The sequence below is a fragment of the Ambystoma mexicanum genome, chromosome 6p (assembly GCF_040938575.1).
Source record: "Ambystoma mexicanum isolate Mex_15411 chromosome 6p, UKY_AmexF1_1, whole genome shotgun sequence".
Taxonomy (NCBI): Eukaryota; Metazoa; Chordata; class Amphibia; order Caudata; family Ambystomatidae; genus Ambystoma; species Ambystoma mexicanum.
The window spans coordinates 25659295-25673400 of NC_090935.1; the positions used below are offsets into that span (position 1 = coordinate 25659295).

General features: G+C 47.4%; 1 protein-coding gene across 1 annotated transcript in view; it reads right to left on the reverse strand.

Moving 5' to 3' along the window:
* Nucleotides 1–1576: 1576 nt before the first annotated feature.
* LOC138511166 (zinc finger protein 436-like) overlaps nt 1577–14106 on the reverse strand; it is a 224563-nt gene continuing 212033 nt past the window's right edge. Inside the window, exon 4 of the mRNA XM_069626674.1 lies at nt 1577–3417. Within this exon, the coding sequence (XP_069482775.1) occupies nt 1997–3417 (1421 nt within the window). The 3' untranslated portion in view covers nt 1577–1996. The remainder of the gene's footprint in view (nt 3418–14106) is intronic.

Here is a 14106-nt window from a genome sequence, read left to right on the forward strand (position 1 = left end):
TCCTATTCTCTCTTTACACTTCACTCCTTGCCCCTATCATCTCTTCCTTCGGGATCTCTCATCATTTCTACGCTGATGACACCCAGCTATATCTCTCCTTCTCTTCCTTCACCCCTGATCTACATCTAAAGCTCTCTTCCTGTTTTACTGCCATTAAAAACTGGATGTCATCTCACTATCTTTCTCTTAACACTGATAAAACTGAAGCACTATTCTTTCCCTCCAACACACTTCCTCCCCCACACACCCCATCATTCCATTCATTTTCCCCCTTCTAACCTTCCCATTTCCACCCATGCTTGCAACCTAGGCATTTACCTCGATCCTTCCCTCTCTTTTTCCCATCATATATCCCTTACTTCTCGTGCATGTCGCTACCAGCTCTTTAACATCCGTAAAGTCTGTTCCTCCCTCACGTTTCATGCTACCAAACTTTTAATCTCCTCCCTCATCTTCTCTCGCCTCTTCTATTGTTCTTCCCTCTTCCTTGGTCTCCCTGGCTGCCACCTTGCCCCCGTCAAATCCATCTACCATTCTGCTATCCACACCGTTTGCCTTCTCTCTCCCCTTGACTCCATCTCTTACTCATTTTCCAACCTATGCTGGCTTCCTTTCCACTCCCAACTTAAATTTCACTTCCTTTGTCTTGTCTTGACATCTCTCCATGACCTTGCCCCTCCATATCTCTCTCCTCTCTCCTCTCATTCCACACTCCCTCTCGCTCCCTTCGCTCCGCTGATCTCTTCTTACTTTCTGTTCCCCCTCCCCCTTGTGCCTCTTCTTGTTTCCGCTCCTTTCAGCTCCTTGCCCCTTCACACTGGAACTCCCTGCCTCTTTCCATCCGCTCCATCCCCACCTATTCTTCATTCCGTTCCTCCTTGAAATCACTCCTACTTCATTCCCCCCTGACACCCTATTCTCTCTCTCCCTTTCTTTCTCTCTCCTTTTCTCTCTTTCTTTCTTTCTTTCTTTCTTTCTTTCTTTCTTTCTTTCTTTCTTTCTTTCTTTCTTTCTTTCTTTCTTTCTTTCTTTCTTTTTCTCTCCCTCTATTACCCCATCTCAGCTCTATCCACTCTCCCCCTTCCTCCCTATGATCTCTCTTCCTACTATGTAATTTACTCCCTAATCTCTCTCCCTCATCCTTCCTTCCCCATCCCTCTCCCCTTCTCCTCCTTCTCACATGCAAATTGTTCTACATACTGTTTTTTGGTCTAATTCATGTATATTTTTTGCTTCTACTGTTCTATGTTTTGTGTATTCTTGTTGTTAAACTGTAAAGCGCCTTGGAGTAAGGCGCTATATAAATAAAAATAAATACAAATTGCCCCACTCCCATTTTGTTAGCTCCCAGCACGCATGAATCTTTGCTTCCCTCAACGGGGCCTTTCTCCTGCGATTTGTAAAGGAATCTGTTGGTTCCTGAAGCTAGGTCCGCACTGAATAAATACCCTAATACCCTCAAAACATTTGTAAGGATATAGAAAGAAAGTGATTCTAAATAATACCATAGAACATGCCACACACTGTCCAAGAGAAATAAGCTACCTGTGCTAGCAAATCAATACTGACCCAGTAAGAACGTGCAGTGGATGTATTATTTATAGTTTGAAGATTGCATTCGTGCTATCGCACAAGGAAAACGTGCAACCAAAAAAACACAAAATGATCTAGCCTGAGATTAAGTAAATTTACCACGCGAGCCAAGAAGGGGCGCAATTCTCCCCTTTCTCTATCCCCCCTTCAAGTTCACGCACAGCTGTTCATTACGAGCATGAATACATCACCAGGAAGCGCCTCCTCGTTCCTAGTGGGGACCCTCTTCAGACATTTGACAACCCACCTCAAGGAGCCAGCATTGCATTTGATTCTCCTCCCACCACCAGACCTGCATTCAGAGAACACTACTGTATGAGTTCATGGCTGGCTACATTGATCATCACAAGCTATGCGTTCAATAAAAGGCTAGCCCCAAACATTGAAGTTCTCTTCTGGCTTTTCATGACAGACTTGTTTCTGCAGGGTTGGGATTGGTGCATGGTGGTGGCTGCCCCGCAGGCTCCACTGTGTGGCTTTTATGGTGTTCCTCAAGGGTCGAGCTCCGCCTGAAGCTTTTGTCACATAAAGGACAGGAGTAGGGCTTTTCCCGAGGTGCCAGTTTCTGGACATTAGCCAACACTTTTTCCGCCTCTACCTTTGGTTCTTGCTCGAGGTCCATTCCCTTGATGTACTTCCTGTCCCTCCACACCCGCGTTGTGTTTGGAGGATTTCTACATGCATCATTGGAAGCCTTCTTCCGCGCGCCAGTCTTTGTTTTAGCCCCAAGGTCAGGTGCAGTCGGATTATTGCTTTGTTGATTGAGGGCCGGTAACCTCTCTTTCAGGTGGACCTTCTTGTGTTGGTTCAGGGATGAGTTGCGGTTGAAGTTACAGTCGCACTCTGCACACTTAAATGGTCTTTCCCCTGTGTGTACACGCATGTGCTGCTTGAGAACCCAGTTGAGGCTGAAGCTCCGCTCACACGCTGTGCACTTAAAGGGCTTCTCACCAGTGTGGATCTTGCAGTGCTTTACTAGGTCAGAGTTGCGGGCAAAACTTTTCCCACATTCCGCACACTTGTGTGGCCGCTCGCCGTTGTGGCTCTTTTGGTGCTGGGTGAGGAGCCAGTTGTAGAGGAAGCTCTTCTCACAGTCAGTGCACTTGAAGGGCTTGTCATCGATATGGGACTTTGTATGCCACTCAAGCTCTGTGATCTCAGCGAAGCTACGGTCACAATATGGACACTTGTGTGGTCCCGCTAACACGTGGGTCCTCTTGTGCTTAATAAGGGTGGAGATTTGGCTGAAGCATTTGGCACACTCGGGACATTTGTAGGGCTTCTCCCCGGTGTGCGTTCTCTGGTGCTGTACAAGGCCAGAGCTATGGCTGAAATTCTTGCCACAGAGATGGCAGGGATACGGCCGCTCCCCGGTGTGGGTCCTCTGGTGCTCCTTCAGGACAGACTTCAGGTGGAAGGTCTTGTCACAAGTTTGACACTGGAAGGGCTTGAACCCCGTGTGTGTCTTCTGATGACGCAGCAGTGCTGAGTTGAAGGTGTAGCTCTTTTCGCACTCCATACACTGGTATCGCTTCTCAATGGTGTGCATTCTCTGATGCTTGGTCAGTTCAGATTTCTGGCTGAAGACTTTGCTGCACTCTGTACACCTGTATGGCCTCGTGCCATCATGGGTTTCCACATGCTGGCAGAAGAAGGACTTCTGGCTGAAAATTGTGTTGCAATCAATGCACACATAACAGCAATCCTTTTCACAGGCCTTCGAATGGGCTGTGGCACCAGTTGGCTGGTCTAAGTGACCTTCATTTTGTGAGGCTACTTGAAGCGACTCTAATGTTTTGTCTTCTATGCTTTTTTTTCTGGGTTCTGTTGGTTAAAAAGGGATCAAATATTAGTACATTTGGTATGAAACAAAATATACAATCGTATTCAAAATATACATCATGACAAAATCGTATGAACTTTGATGATACCCTACTTTGTTGATTGCATACCACCATGACACAAGAGATGACTCTCCTTACCATCCCCAGAAATAATCCCTGCTCGCCCAATGAATGACCTTGAGCCTTTGGTCTCTCTTTCTATTTGCTCAGTAAAACCCATCTCTGTCACTCACTAGCAGGCGCCTGCTGGGTATCCCCTAGTTGGTAGAGTCGAAGAGCCCCATAACATGTATGACATGTGTTCTTCTGCAACCAGTAAGTGTGTAATGTCACGCATTTTAGCAGTCTCCCTGCATGCAGTGGACAATAGCCTATCTAACACAGCAAAACCAACCTTTAGCCACATGAACCCCCTCCTCAACAGGCCCTGATACCCACGGGTCTGGTGCGCAATACAAATAAGAAAACAAACAAGCAAGCAAGCATGTGGGGTGCCATAGCGTTCCACCCCAGCGCCAAGATACCAGCCTCGGTTGTATATCTATGCGAATGATGTCTAAATGATGATAAGGAGGAAGGCATTACATTTGAAGCTTGCATTGAAGCAATCCTTAAGTGGGAGTGCTCAATGAAACTGAAGTTAAATGAGGATGAATAAGCTGAGTTCTTATTGCCATCAAGGACCATGACATTGGTCGATTTAGTGCTATTTGGGATGCTGCCAGCATTAGCAGTAAAACAATCGGCAGTGATAATATGCAGATAAGGCCTGGGCATAGACAGCTCAAATCTCAGCCGTAGCTCAAGGTGGAGTCTATTACTTGAGACAACTCCACATAATGTTTTTTTTAAAACTTCTTTTTTATTGATGGTCTTGGCAGATATAACTCACTTTGCAATCACAAATCATACATGCATATTATCAAATACAGTACAGGTGTTCCGTGGTATATTAACATTTACATATCAGTCTCTTCGTCCAAGGACGTTTCACACAGATACGTTCAAAACGGGTCCTATATATCCTTGGGGCGGCTAGTTACAGTTACAGTCCCCGTATATTGTTCCTTGCTCTCATTTACGTATGACAGTTCTCGTAGGAATTGCTCAATGCTTGGTGGTGAAGGATTTTTCCAGCAAGTCAAAATGCATCTCTTTGCAATTACACATGAAATATTAAACAGTCGTCTAATAGTTTCGGCACATTTGCCAATATCTCCGAATTAGTATTTTTTGGGTGTCATGGAGGCTGGAATCTGAGTTATCTCCTCTATCATTTCTGCTACTTTACCCCAAAATTCAGCCACTACCGGGCATTCCCAGTACATATGAAACAACCCCGCCTGCAGTGTTTTACATTTGAGGCAGTCTCCGGTGCCCGCGTTTGTGAATTTGGCTGTTTTGGCTGGGGTATAATGAAGTCTGTTGAAGACTTTAAATTGTATCAGCTGCAGGCCAGCATTCATTGATACAGTCTTGGTAAGCATGCAGTATTTGGACGACTGCTCGTCTGTGATGGTTGTTTTTACGTCATTTTCCCATTTGGCTTTGACTTCATTTAGTATGGGGGAATGTGTCTGTGTCAGCGCATATAGGTTTGAGATCCCCAGTTCATAACCGGACGTTGCTGCCTGTAGACATGGATGTATGGGGGGGTTCATCTGGGAAGAGTGGCCAGCATGTGCTAAACGTTGATTTCATTCTGTAGTATTGGACTGTTCTGAGGGCCCCTCCTCCCACCGCATCCCGGAATTCGTTTATGCTCACAAACCTCCCGTTCGGGAACATGTCCTGCCTTTTGATATCTTTGTGTGGGTCCCACAGTCGTTGTAGTGATTTATCTAATGTCAGATCAGATCATATGGTGTTTCTATTTTTAAGCTTTTCTAGAGTGTGCCCCATGCTCAAACCGTACTTCTCACAGGGTCATAGAGACATGTGTCCTTGTATTTGGCATTAAAAATAATGGATCGTAGGTCGATAGGGGGTGCAGCAAACTTTTCTAGCCATACGTGGGGTGAGCGGTCAGGTAGGTCATACCATTGTTTGACAAATTGTGACTGTGCTACATGTAAATATAATTCAAAGTCTGGTGCCGCGATTCCCCCGGAGGAGTACGGTTCAACCATTTTCTCCCATTTCATGCGGGCGGTTTTGCTATTCCAAAGGAACGTTAGAGCCATTGAGTGTAGACGTGTAAAGAATGCTCTTCCGGGCCCGATAGGTATGTTTACGAACAGATAGAGTAAGTTAGGGAGGATTATCATTTTCAATATGGCTACCCGACCGTACATTGATATTGGAAGTTTGGCCCAGGTCAGGAGTTTGGCGCCTGGTGTCTGTAGGACTTGTTCGTTATTGTCTGTATGTAATGTCAGTTTATCTCTGGATACCAGTACGCCTAAATATCGGATATTTTGGGTTGACCATTGGAGCCCTGAGGTTGTTGTGGGGCATGTGGTGGCTGGTGTTAATGGGAAGATCTCAGATTTTCCTCTGTTAATCTTGTATCCTGAGTATTCAGCAAATTTGTGAATGTCAGCTATGACAGGTGTCAAGTTAGTTTCAGGGTCTCGAATATATAAAAGGGTGTCGTCTCTGTATAAGGAGATGGATTGTGGTGGGCCTGACATTCATATACCTTGGTCCCCGTGTTTCTGTCTTACCCATAGCGCCATTGGCTCTATGGTAAGTGCAAATAATATGGGCGAGAACGGGCAGTATTGTCTGGTGCCTCTACCCAAGAGGAATAGTCCAGAGATTGTGTGGTTGGTAAGGACTCTGGCGCCTGGGTCCATATATAGTAGGTGGACATATTTTATAAAGTTGGGGCCAATTCCAAATTTCTTTAGTCCTGAGAGTAGGTATAACCATGACACCGAGTCAAGCGCCTTCTCAGCATCTATGGATACTGCCACAGCGCTTGCCTGGGGGTTTATTTGTGCCATTATACCAAACAATTTGCGTAGGTTTAACGCAGTGGATCCCATAGGTATAAATCTGCATTGGTCTGGGTGGATCATGGTAGGCATGCCAGGCAGTAGCCTGTTTGCAAGTACTTTTGCGAATACTTTGGTGTCTGCATTGATTAGTGATAGGGGCCTATAAGATGACATGTCCTGTGGAGGGCGGGAGGGTTTCGGTAGTAATGTTTTTATTGCTTCCCTCAATGTTTCAGGAAGTGTATGCCCTTCGAGTGATTTTAACATTATTGGTGCTAGTTCGGCGCGAAACTCCTTGTAGAGTTCGATCCCCAACCCGTCTGATCCCGGTGCTTTCCCGGTGCTTTCCCAGATGATAATCCCTTTATTGCCTCAATTATTTCTTCTTCCGTTATTGGTTGTTCAAGAGCTGATTTGGTCTCTAGGGGGAGCGTTGGGAATTCTATTTCCCCAAGGTATTCTTGTATCTCCAGTTCGTCCTGGTTGGAATATAAACTCTTGTAAAATTTTGTGAATTCACTATTTATGGCCTGTTCTCCTGTGATCACCCCCCTCTCTTGAGTTGATACTTGTGATGAGGGTCCGCTGGCGGTCAGCCTTGATGAGATTGGCTATTGATCTACCTGCTTTGTTGCTTTCCCCATATCTCCGTGCTCGAGCCAGAGTTGCAATATATTGGATTTCCCTAGTTGCTAATCCATCAAACTCTTTTATGAGTTTATTTATTTCTGCTAGGATTGTTCTGTCATGGGTGGTACTGTAGGCAATTTCCAAGTTCCCGAGTCGGCTTTCGACGTCCGCCAACTCCAGTCATACAGATTTCAACAAACCCGTTGTTTTGGATATTAGTACCCCCCTCACCCATACCTTGAACGTTTCCCAGAGGGTAGAGTATTTGTTGACCGTTCCTACATTATTGGCAAAAAATTCCTCTATTTCAATGTGTAAAGGCTCGACTACATCGGGTTCTTTTAATATGTTGGAGGCCATTCTCCAGCGTTTTGTAGGTCTTGGGGTATCCCTGAGCATCAGTTCTAGTGCCACCGGGGAGTGGTCCGATAGCGCACGTGAACGGATTTCACATTTCTCCAACGAGTCGGAGAGGGTTTCGGAGACTATTCGCGATTCTGAATCGTGTACCGTGGAGTAGTATGTGTATTCTCTTACATGGGGGTGCAGTTCCCTCCATGCGTCTACTAATGACAGTTGTGGTATGATTTGGTTCAGAGCGGTACTCGCTTTAGTTGATGCCCTGGTGGTTGTGGAGGATCTGTCAAGTCGTGTGTCCAGGACTAGGTAAAAACCCCCCTCATACGATATTAGATTCGTCCAGGGAGACGAGTATTCCCAGGACGTTCAGATAAAAGTCAGGGTCGTCTATGTTAGGTCCATATGTGTTAACTAACGTGATGGATCTACCCGCCAGTTTCCCCCAGACAATAACAAACCTCCCCTGGGGGTCTGCTTTGTGTCCTTGGGTCTGGAATCCCAGTGAGGGGTCTATTATTATTATTATCACTCCTCTGGCCTGAGTGGAGTATTCCGTGTGATATCTTTGTTTCCCCCAGGATGATACTATGTTGATGTTTCCAGGTGCATGTGTTTCTTGTAGCATTGCTATTTGGGGAGAGGTCCTATTTAAATGGGCACTGATTTTTCTGGATGTTGTGGGGTTGTTGAGTCCTCGAACGTTCCATAACAGGAGCTTAATTCTTAGCCCGTCGCCCGTGATGGTTTGGTGTATGTTCTACATATGGGCATGTACCTACTAATGGAGTGATTATATTTAGCTTGAGTGATGTTTTCATCTGCCAGACCATGCAAATTAAAACTTTTAAAACTTGTAATAGTCCGTTTTCCACCACTTGGAGGTCGTGTTGGTACAGCCTCAGTGGTGCGACCTGTCTCCCCCTTTCGTCCCCCCTCCACCCGCATCATCAACCCCGACTCGATGATGTACCCTCACAAAGTTGTGGAGTTCTCCTGGGGTAGCCATGTTGCGTCACATAGCCGCCATGATCAGGCCCTCAACCCCGTCTAAAAGTAGTTTATGGGCCGCCCTCTGATATCAAATCAACATGTTAACCAATATAAAGGATATATGCGTGCATCTTGTGCAAGCAGCCGGGTAGCGTCTCTAGTCCGCAGGTCGGGATCTGTAGTTCTGTTCAGGTCTGCGTTCAATAGGAGGTAAGGGTATGGAAGATTCTACATAGGCCATGCCCTCAGCTGGTGTTTCAAAGACGTGTGCCCTTCCTGCATGTTATATCCTCATTTTGGCCATGAATATCAGGGCATATGTTATTTGGCATGCTCTCGGGAGTTTCTTGACTGGTTCATATGATCTTCTGCTTGCTTGTACCCCTGCTGCAAAGTCCGGGTATATGTCTATGCGGCTCTCCTCGTATTGTAGTGTGCCATGTTCTCTCGCCAGTCTCAGGATTGTGTCTCTGTCCCTATAGTTAAGGAGTCGGGCGATGATCGTGCGTGGTGGCGCTCCGGGTTTGGGCGGTGGAGCCAATGTGCGGTGTGCTCTTTCTACCAGAAAGTGATCTGAGAAGGATTCCGGCCCGAAAAGGGATTTGATCAGGGCTCCGACTTGTTTTCCCATTTGTCCCTTTCCGAATGATTCAAACACGCCTACAATTCGTACATTATTCCTTATTGATCGTGATTCAAGATCATCACACTTGTTCTGTAGATTAGACATATTTTCTTTCAGCTGACTTATGTCTTGGCTATGGTGCGCAATGGTGTTTTCATTTGAACTGATTCTGTTTTCCACCTCTGTAATTTGTGCACTTTCTTTGTCCACTCTGGCTTTCAGTGAGCCAATCGTGGTCATGATGTCGTCCAGCTTTACGTTGATTGCAAGAAATCCATTCTACACTATGGTTGTTAGTCGGTCCTCCTGGTCATTGGCTTCAGTTTCGTCTGTTGTATTAGAGTTAGTGTGTACCTCTGCGGTTGTGATCTGCACCTGGTTGCTCGTAAATGTGTCCATGGGGCCTTTCTTCTTAGTGCCAGTGGGCTTTGTTGTATTCCTGGACTTCTGTGGTTCACCCATTTCAATGTTGGGACTCCTGTTGTGGCTTGGTCTATGATATTCAGGACGTATCCAGTAGCGTTGTGGGACCCTGTGGCGTCCGATTCCACCACTTCCAGTGTATTGTTGAGGTTCTGATTGGTCAGGGCTTGCGTGAGTAAGGGTTTACAACTTCACCTTTTGATGTGTAGTTGGTGACTGCATTTTATTCGTTGTGCTGTCCGTTTCAATTCACTCCCGTGCTTCTCAACCCCTCCGAGGTTGACTATTTCGAGCTTTGTTGCTGTTCAGGTGTCTCACTTGGGCATCAGGGAGCTACGAGTGGACTGTGTCTCCCCACGTATTATTATGTTGTTACTAGCCAGGTATGTTACTGTAAGTTCCCTGTTGAGCCGATCCTAGCTTACGGATTTCGCATCTAGGTTTAAGTTTGGGAGGTACTGTTCCTTGGCCTTGTGGGTTATGCCGGTTTATCAGTGCGTCTTCGGGTTGGTGCGTTGGAGGGGTAATGTTTCCTGTATATCCTTCAGCCGACCGATTGCAAGCTGCATGCGGCGTGGTCTTATGGTCATCGTGTGTATAGTTATGCAATTCCGATCTGGCCGTTAGCCGGGCCCAGTGCTCCCAGCACCAGTTTCACTTCTCGTCTGTATTTCGAGCATGCCTTGCAGTAACGGCTGGATGCTGGGCTTTAGGCGTGCGTTGTCTAATATGCAGGCAGCCGCTTCGCTGACACAGTCCACGCTAGTTCGGTGCTTAAGGGCTTTTTTTCTTTTTACTTTCAGCTTTAAATTCCAAGTCTTAAGCAAACACACTAGGGCTAGAGCGGTTATCCCACGGGGTATACCAGCCCCGCCAATCGTTCCGAGGTTGCTGCACAGTCATAGGCTTTCGTACGTTTCTCCCTGGCTGTTGTTACCCACTGCAGGATTTTTATTACATCGCGTGCCTGCTGTACTCACTCGGTGGATCGTGATTTTCACAATGTGCCCTCTTTCCCCGCTATTTTGCCGTGGTCTGATCACCCGCTTGACGCGTATTCTTTTTCCGTATGGTCTCGATGCCTCCCTGGTGTTAGAGCTAGTCCCGGCTCGGCCCTGTGCGCGGTCCGTAAGGATCAGCTTCCCGCATCGGGTCCCGTTGTATAATCCGGATCTTTATGGCCCCGGAGGGGGTCGCCTCCTACTGATAACCTCCCTGGTAGTCTTCTGGGGATATATTTCGGTCCGCTCCTTGTCATGGGAGGGTGCAGTGTTTCCGTTAGTCCCCAGGGGCCAGCAATGTCTCAGCACGTTCTCCAGTCGAGGCTCCACCCACCAGCGGTCCTTCGTTCTGCTGCATCTCCGATTGCCTGGAGACGGCCCGCGGTACTCCAACCCGGCCCGAGCTGCCACCTCGCACCGAGGGATTTTTCAGTCAGTCTTTGCTGGGTATCGCGTGGCCGTTTCTGATCAGGATTTCTGCCGCATATACCTGGGTTTATTATCTGCTTGTTTGGGTCATCTTCAGCTCTGTGGGCAGCCCCTTTCAGGATATATTTACCTTAGGATTTCGATCGGGCGGGAGCACACGTATCAGGCAGCCATTTCTATCGTGTGCAACAGCGCCCCCCAACTCTACATAATGTTAATATACTTGTCTGCAGAATGTATAGTGGGTGTAAGAAGGCATGGTGTCAACAGCAGATACTGACACAATAGATGCAAGCTTCAAAAACCTTTATTTATCTTAGAAAAGGTTGGGAGAATTCCTTACTGGCCCTAACTCTAGAATGGGAGTAGTTTTGACCATTAAATAATAATAAACAGTACTCGTCAGTCTGGTCAAACATAAAAGGCCTATACTAACAAAACCTAACCTTGCCCTCCTTCTTAAATAAAACTTGTGTAAAAGTGATGCAAACGAAAAATCAGGGTCTCAAAATAAATGTCAGAATGGCTTAAATGATAACTCCCTTCCCCATGTTCAGAAGCACAGGGTCTTGAGAGTTTCTTAATGGAACAGGTGGATGGCACAGTTCTTCTCACTTGGGCACACTCTGGCTTACCGGTATACTTCATCAACTTTGGCACAGATCTCAGGCTCTGTACAGTTTAACAAGTTCTTAGGGCTTTTCTAGCCTCGCCACAAATGCTCTGTTTGATTCAAACAAGTTCCTTAGGCTTTGCCAGCTTCATCAAAAACATATAGTTCAATTCAAACCAGTTCTTGGGCTTGGCTAGCACCGCCAAAAATATACAGTTCAATACAAGCTTCCCTCCACCGGGCTCGAGCTTGTTCACAAAACACTTCTTGTATTCAGTTTGCTACAGGCTTCCCGCTGCCGGGATCGAGCCTGTTCCTTTCTTTTCACTTTCCGGGGTTCCCTTCCCCTAGATTCATATCCTTTTCTCTTACTCTTAATCCGCTTTCAACTGTCGAAGACTTTCAAAACTGCAAGGATTTTACGCAGACCTCTGCATGACCACTTCGACTTTCCTTTTCTACTTTGACAATCTTCATTTAACTTTTTTTTTTTTTTTTTTTTATAACTCTGTTTATTGAGTTTAAACAACACAACTTAAAGGAACAAACATGGATGAGACATGAATCATCGGTATGCATAGGATGAAGACAGCATGGCAATAATAACAACTATCATGAGCCCCCCGGGTCATGGGCCGCGGGACGTCAATAGGTCGAGGCCGGCAAACAGTGTCAACAGTACTACCAGTGTACCCCCACCCGCTGGTCTCAGTGGAGATCTAGCCATTTTCCCCATATTTTTTCAAATTTACGGGGGCAGCCCCGTGCGTTATAAATCCGGCGCTCTGTGGCTGCGCACCTGTCCAGTTCGTTGCTCCAGCGGTTTAGACTCAGTGGGTCGGCGGATCCCCAATTGGCTGCGATAAGTCTTTTGCTTGCCCCCAACGCAATTGCCAGAAACAGTTTCTCATATTTAGATAGATCTACTTCCCAACCAAAGCCCAAGAGTATCATCTTGGGATCTCTAGGGATTGGTGTCGCCAGAGCGGCTGAGATTGTGTTAATACAGTCCACCCAGAAGACCTGTATCACCCGGCAGTCCCATATCATATGGTAGAAGGTGGCGAGTTCGTTTTTGCATCGAATGCAAGTCCCGTCTTCTATTCCACCCCATCTGGCCATTACGGCGCGTGAGTGGTATGAGCGATGGAGGATCCTCAACTGTATTAGTCTGAGCTTGGATTCTATGCCAATTTCCCTGGGGAACATTAGTGCCTCCACCCAATCCTCAGGTTCCAGGGGTCCTACGTCCCTTTCCCACTTAGCTTTGAGCTCGTCAAGCTGTGCCGCCCCGAATGAGTTAAGGGCCTGATAGAGGGTGGAGGTGACCTTAGAGGAGATGCGCTGCGGGAGAACATTGGTCTCAATGGGAGAGCAGGGGGGTATGATCGACATGTTAGGGAATTGGGCGCGGATGGCGTGGGTCAGTTGCGCATGCCGAAACCGGTCCATGGGTGCAAGGTCGAATTGCTCTCGCATAGTTTCAAATCCCAGGATGCGCCCCCCTTGTATCACATGTGCTAGTGTGTGTATTCCCTTCGCTTGCCAGTGATCAAAGGAGCCCATTTTCACTATTTCCGGGAGGAGCGCGTTGTGCCATATGGGTTGTGTCAATGTTGGCTGTCCTTTCCAGCCGATTAGCTTGTGCGCGTCCCGCCAGGCGCGCCGGATGTGGTGGGTCATTTTGGGCAGTGCTGGGAGTTGATCGTGGGTGGCATAGAGGATTTGCAGCGGTGTTAATGGGGCCATGGTCTCCAGTTCAATGCGGGTGTGCGGTAGTGTGTGGTCTGCATGCATCCAATCATTCACTACCCCTACCTGTGTGGCCAGGTAATAAGTGCGTATGCAGGGTAACCCGATGCCTCCCTCCCATACTGATCTCTGGAGCGTATCAAGGGCGATCCTGGGTTGTTTCCCACCCCATAGCAGTGTGCGCAGGTTCTTGTCAATGAGAGCGAAGGTTTCTCGAGGGATGGGGAATGGGGCATTCTGGAGGACATATAACAGTCTGGGGAGGGTCATCATTTTGAATAGTGCGGCGCGGCCCATTAGCGAGAGAGGGAGTGATTGCCAGTGGGGGGTGTCTCTATTAAACCGCTCAATTACTGGTTGAAGGTTAAGTTGGAGGTACCTTTCGAGTGTCGGATCAAGCCGTATACCGAGGTATTTAAGTTCCCCAATAGAGACGTGGTACGGACAGGTCCCCGGGATCGCTGGCTCACCACCCTGAATCGGGAAGAAGATGGTTTTGGCATCATTGACCTTTAGACCCGCAAAGCACTGATATTCTCTGAGGATGAGGGAGACAGCCGGGCATGAGATGCTCGGGTTGCTGAGGTATATGAGCAGGTCATCCGCATAGAGCGAGAGGCGATCTTCTCCCCCTCCCGGCCAAGCAAAACCGGTCCAGTTGGTGCCAGCTCTAAGTTCAATTGCTAGCGGTTCGATGGCCAGGAGGAAGAGGAGTGGAGATAGCGGGCATCCCTGTCTCGTACCCCGGCCCAAGGGGAACGATTTTGAGGATCTGCCGTTGACCCTCACCGTGGCCTCCGGGGATGCATATAGAAGTTTAACCCATGATATAAATGTCTGCCCCAGGTTCATCCTAGCCATGATCTCCCACAGGGCATCCCATCCCACAGAGTCAAACGCTTTC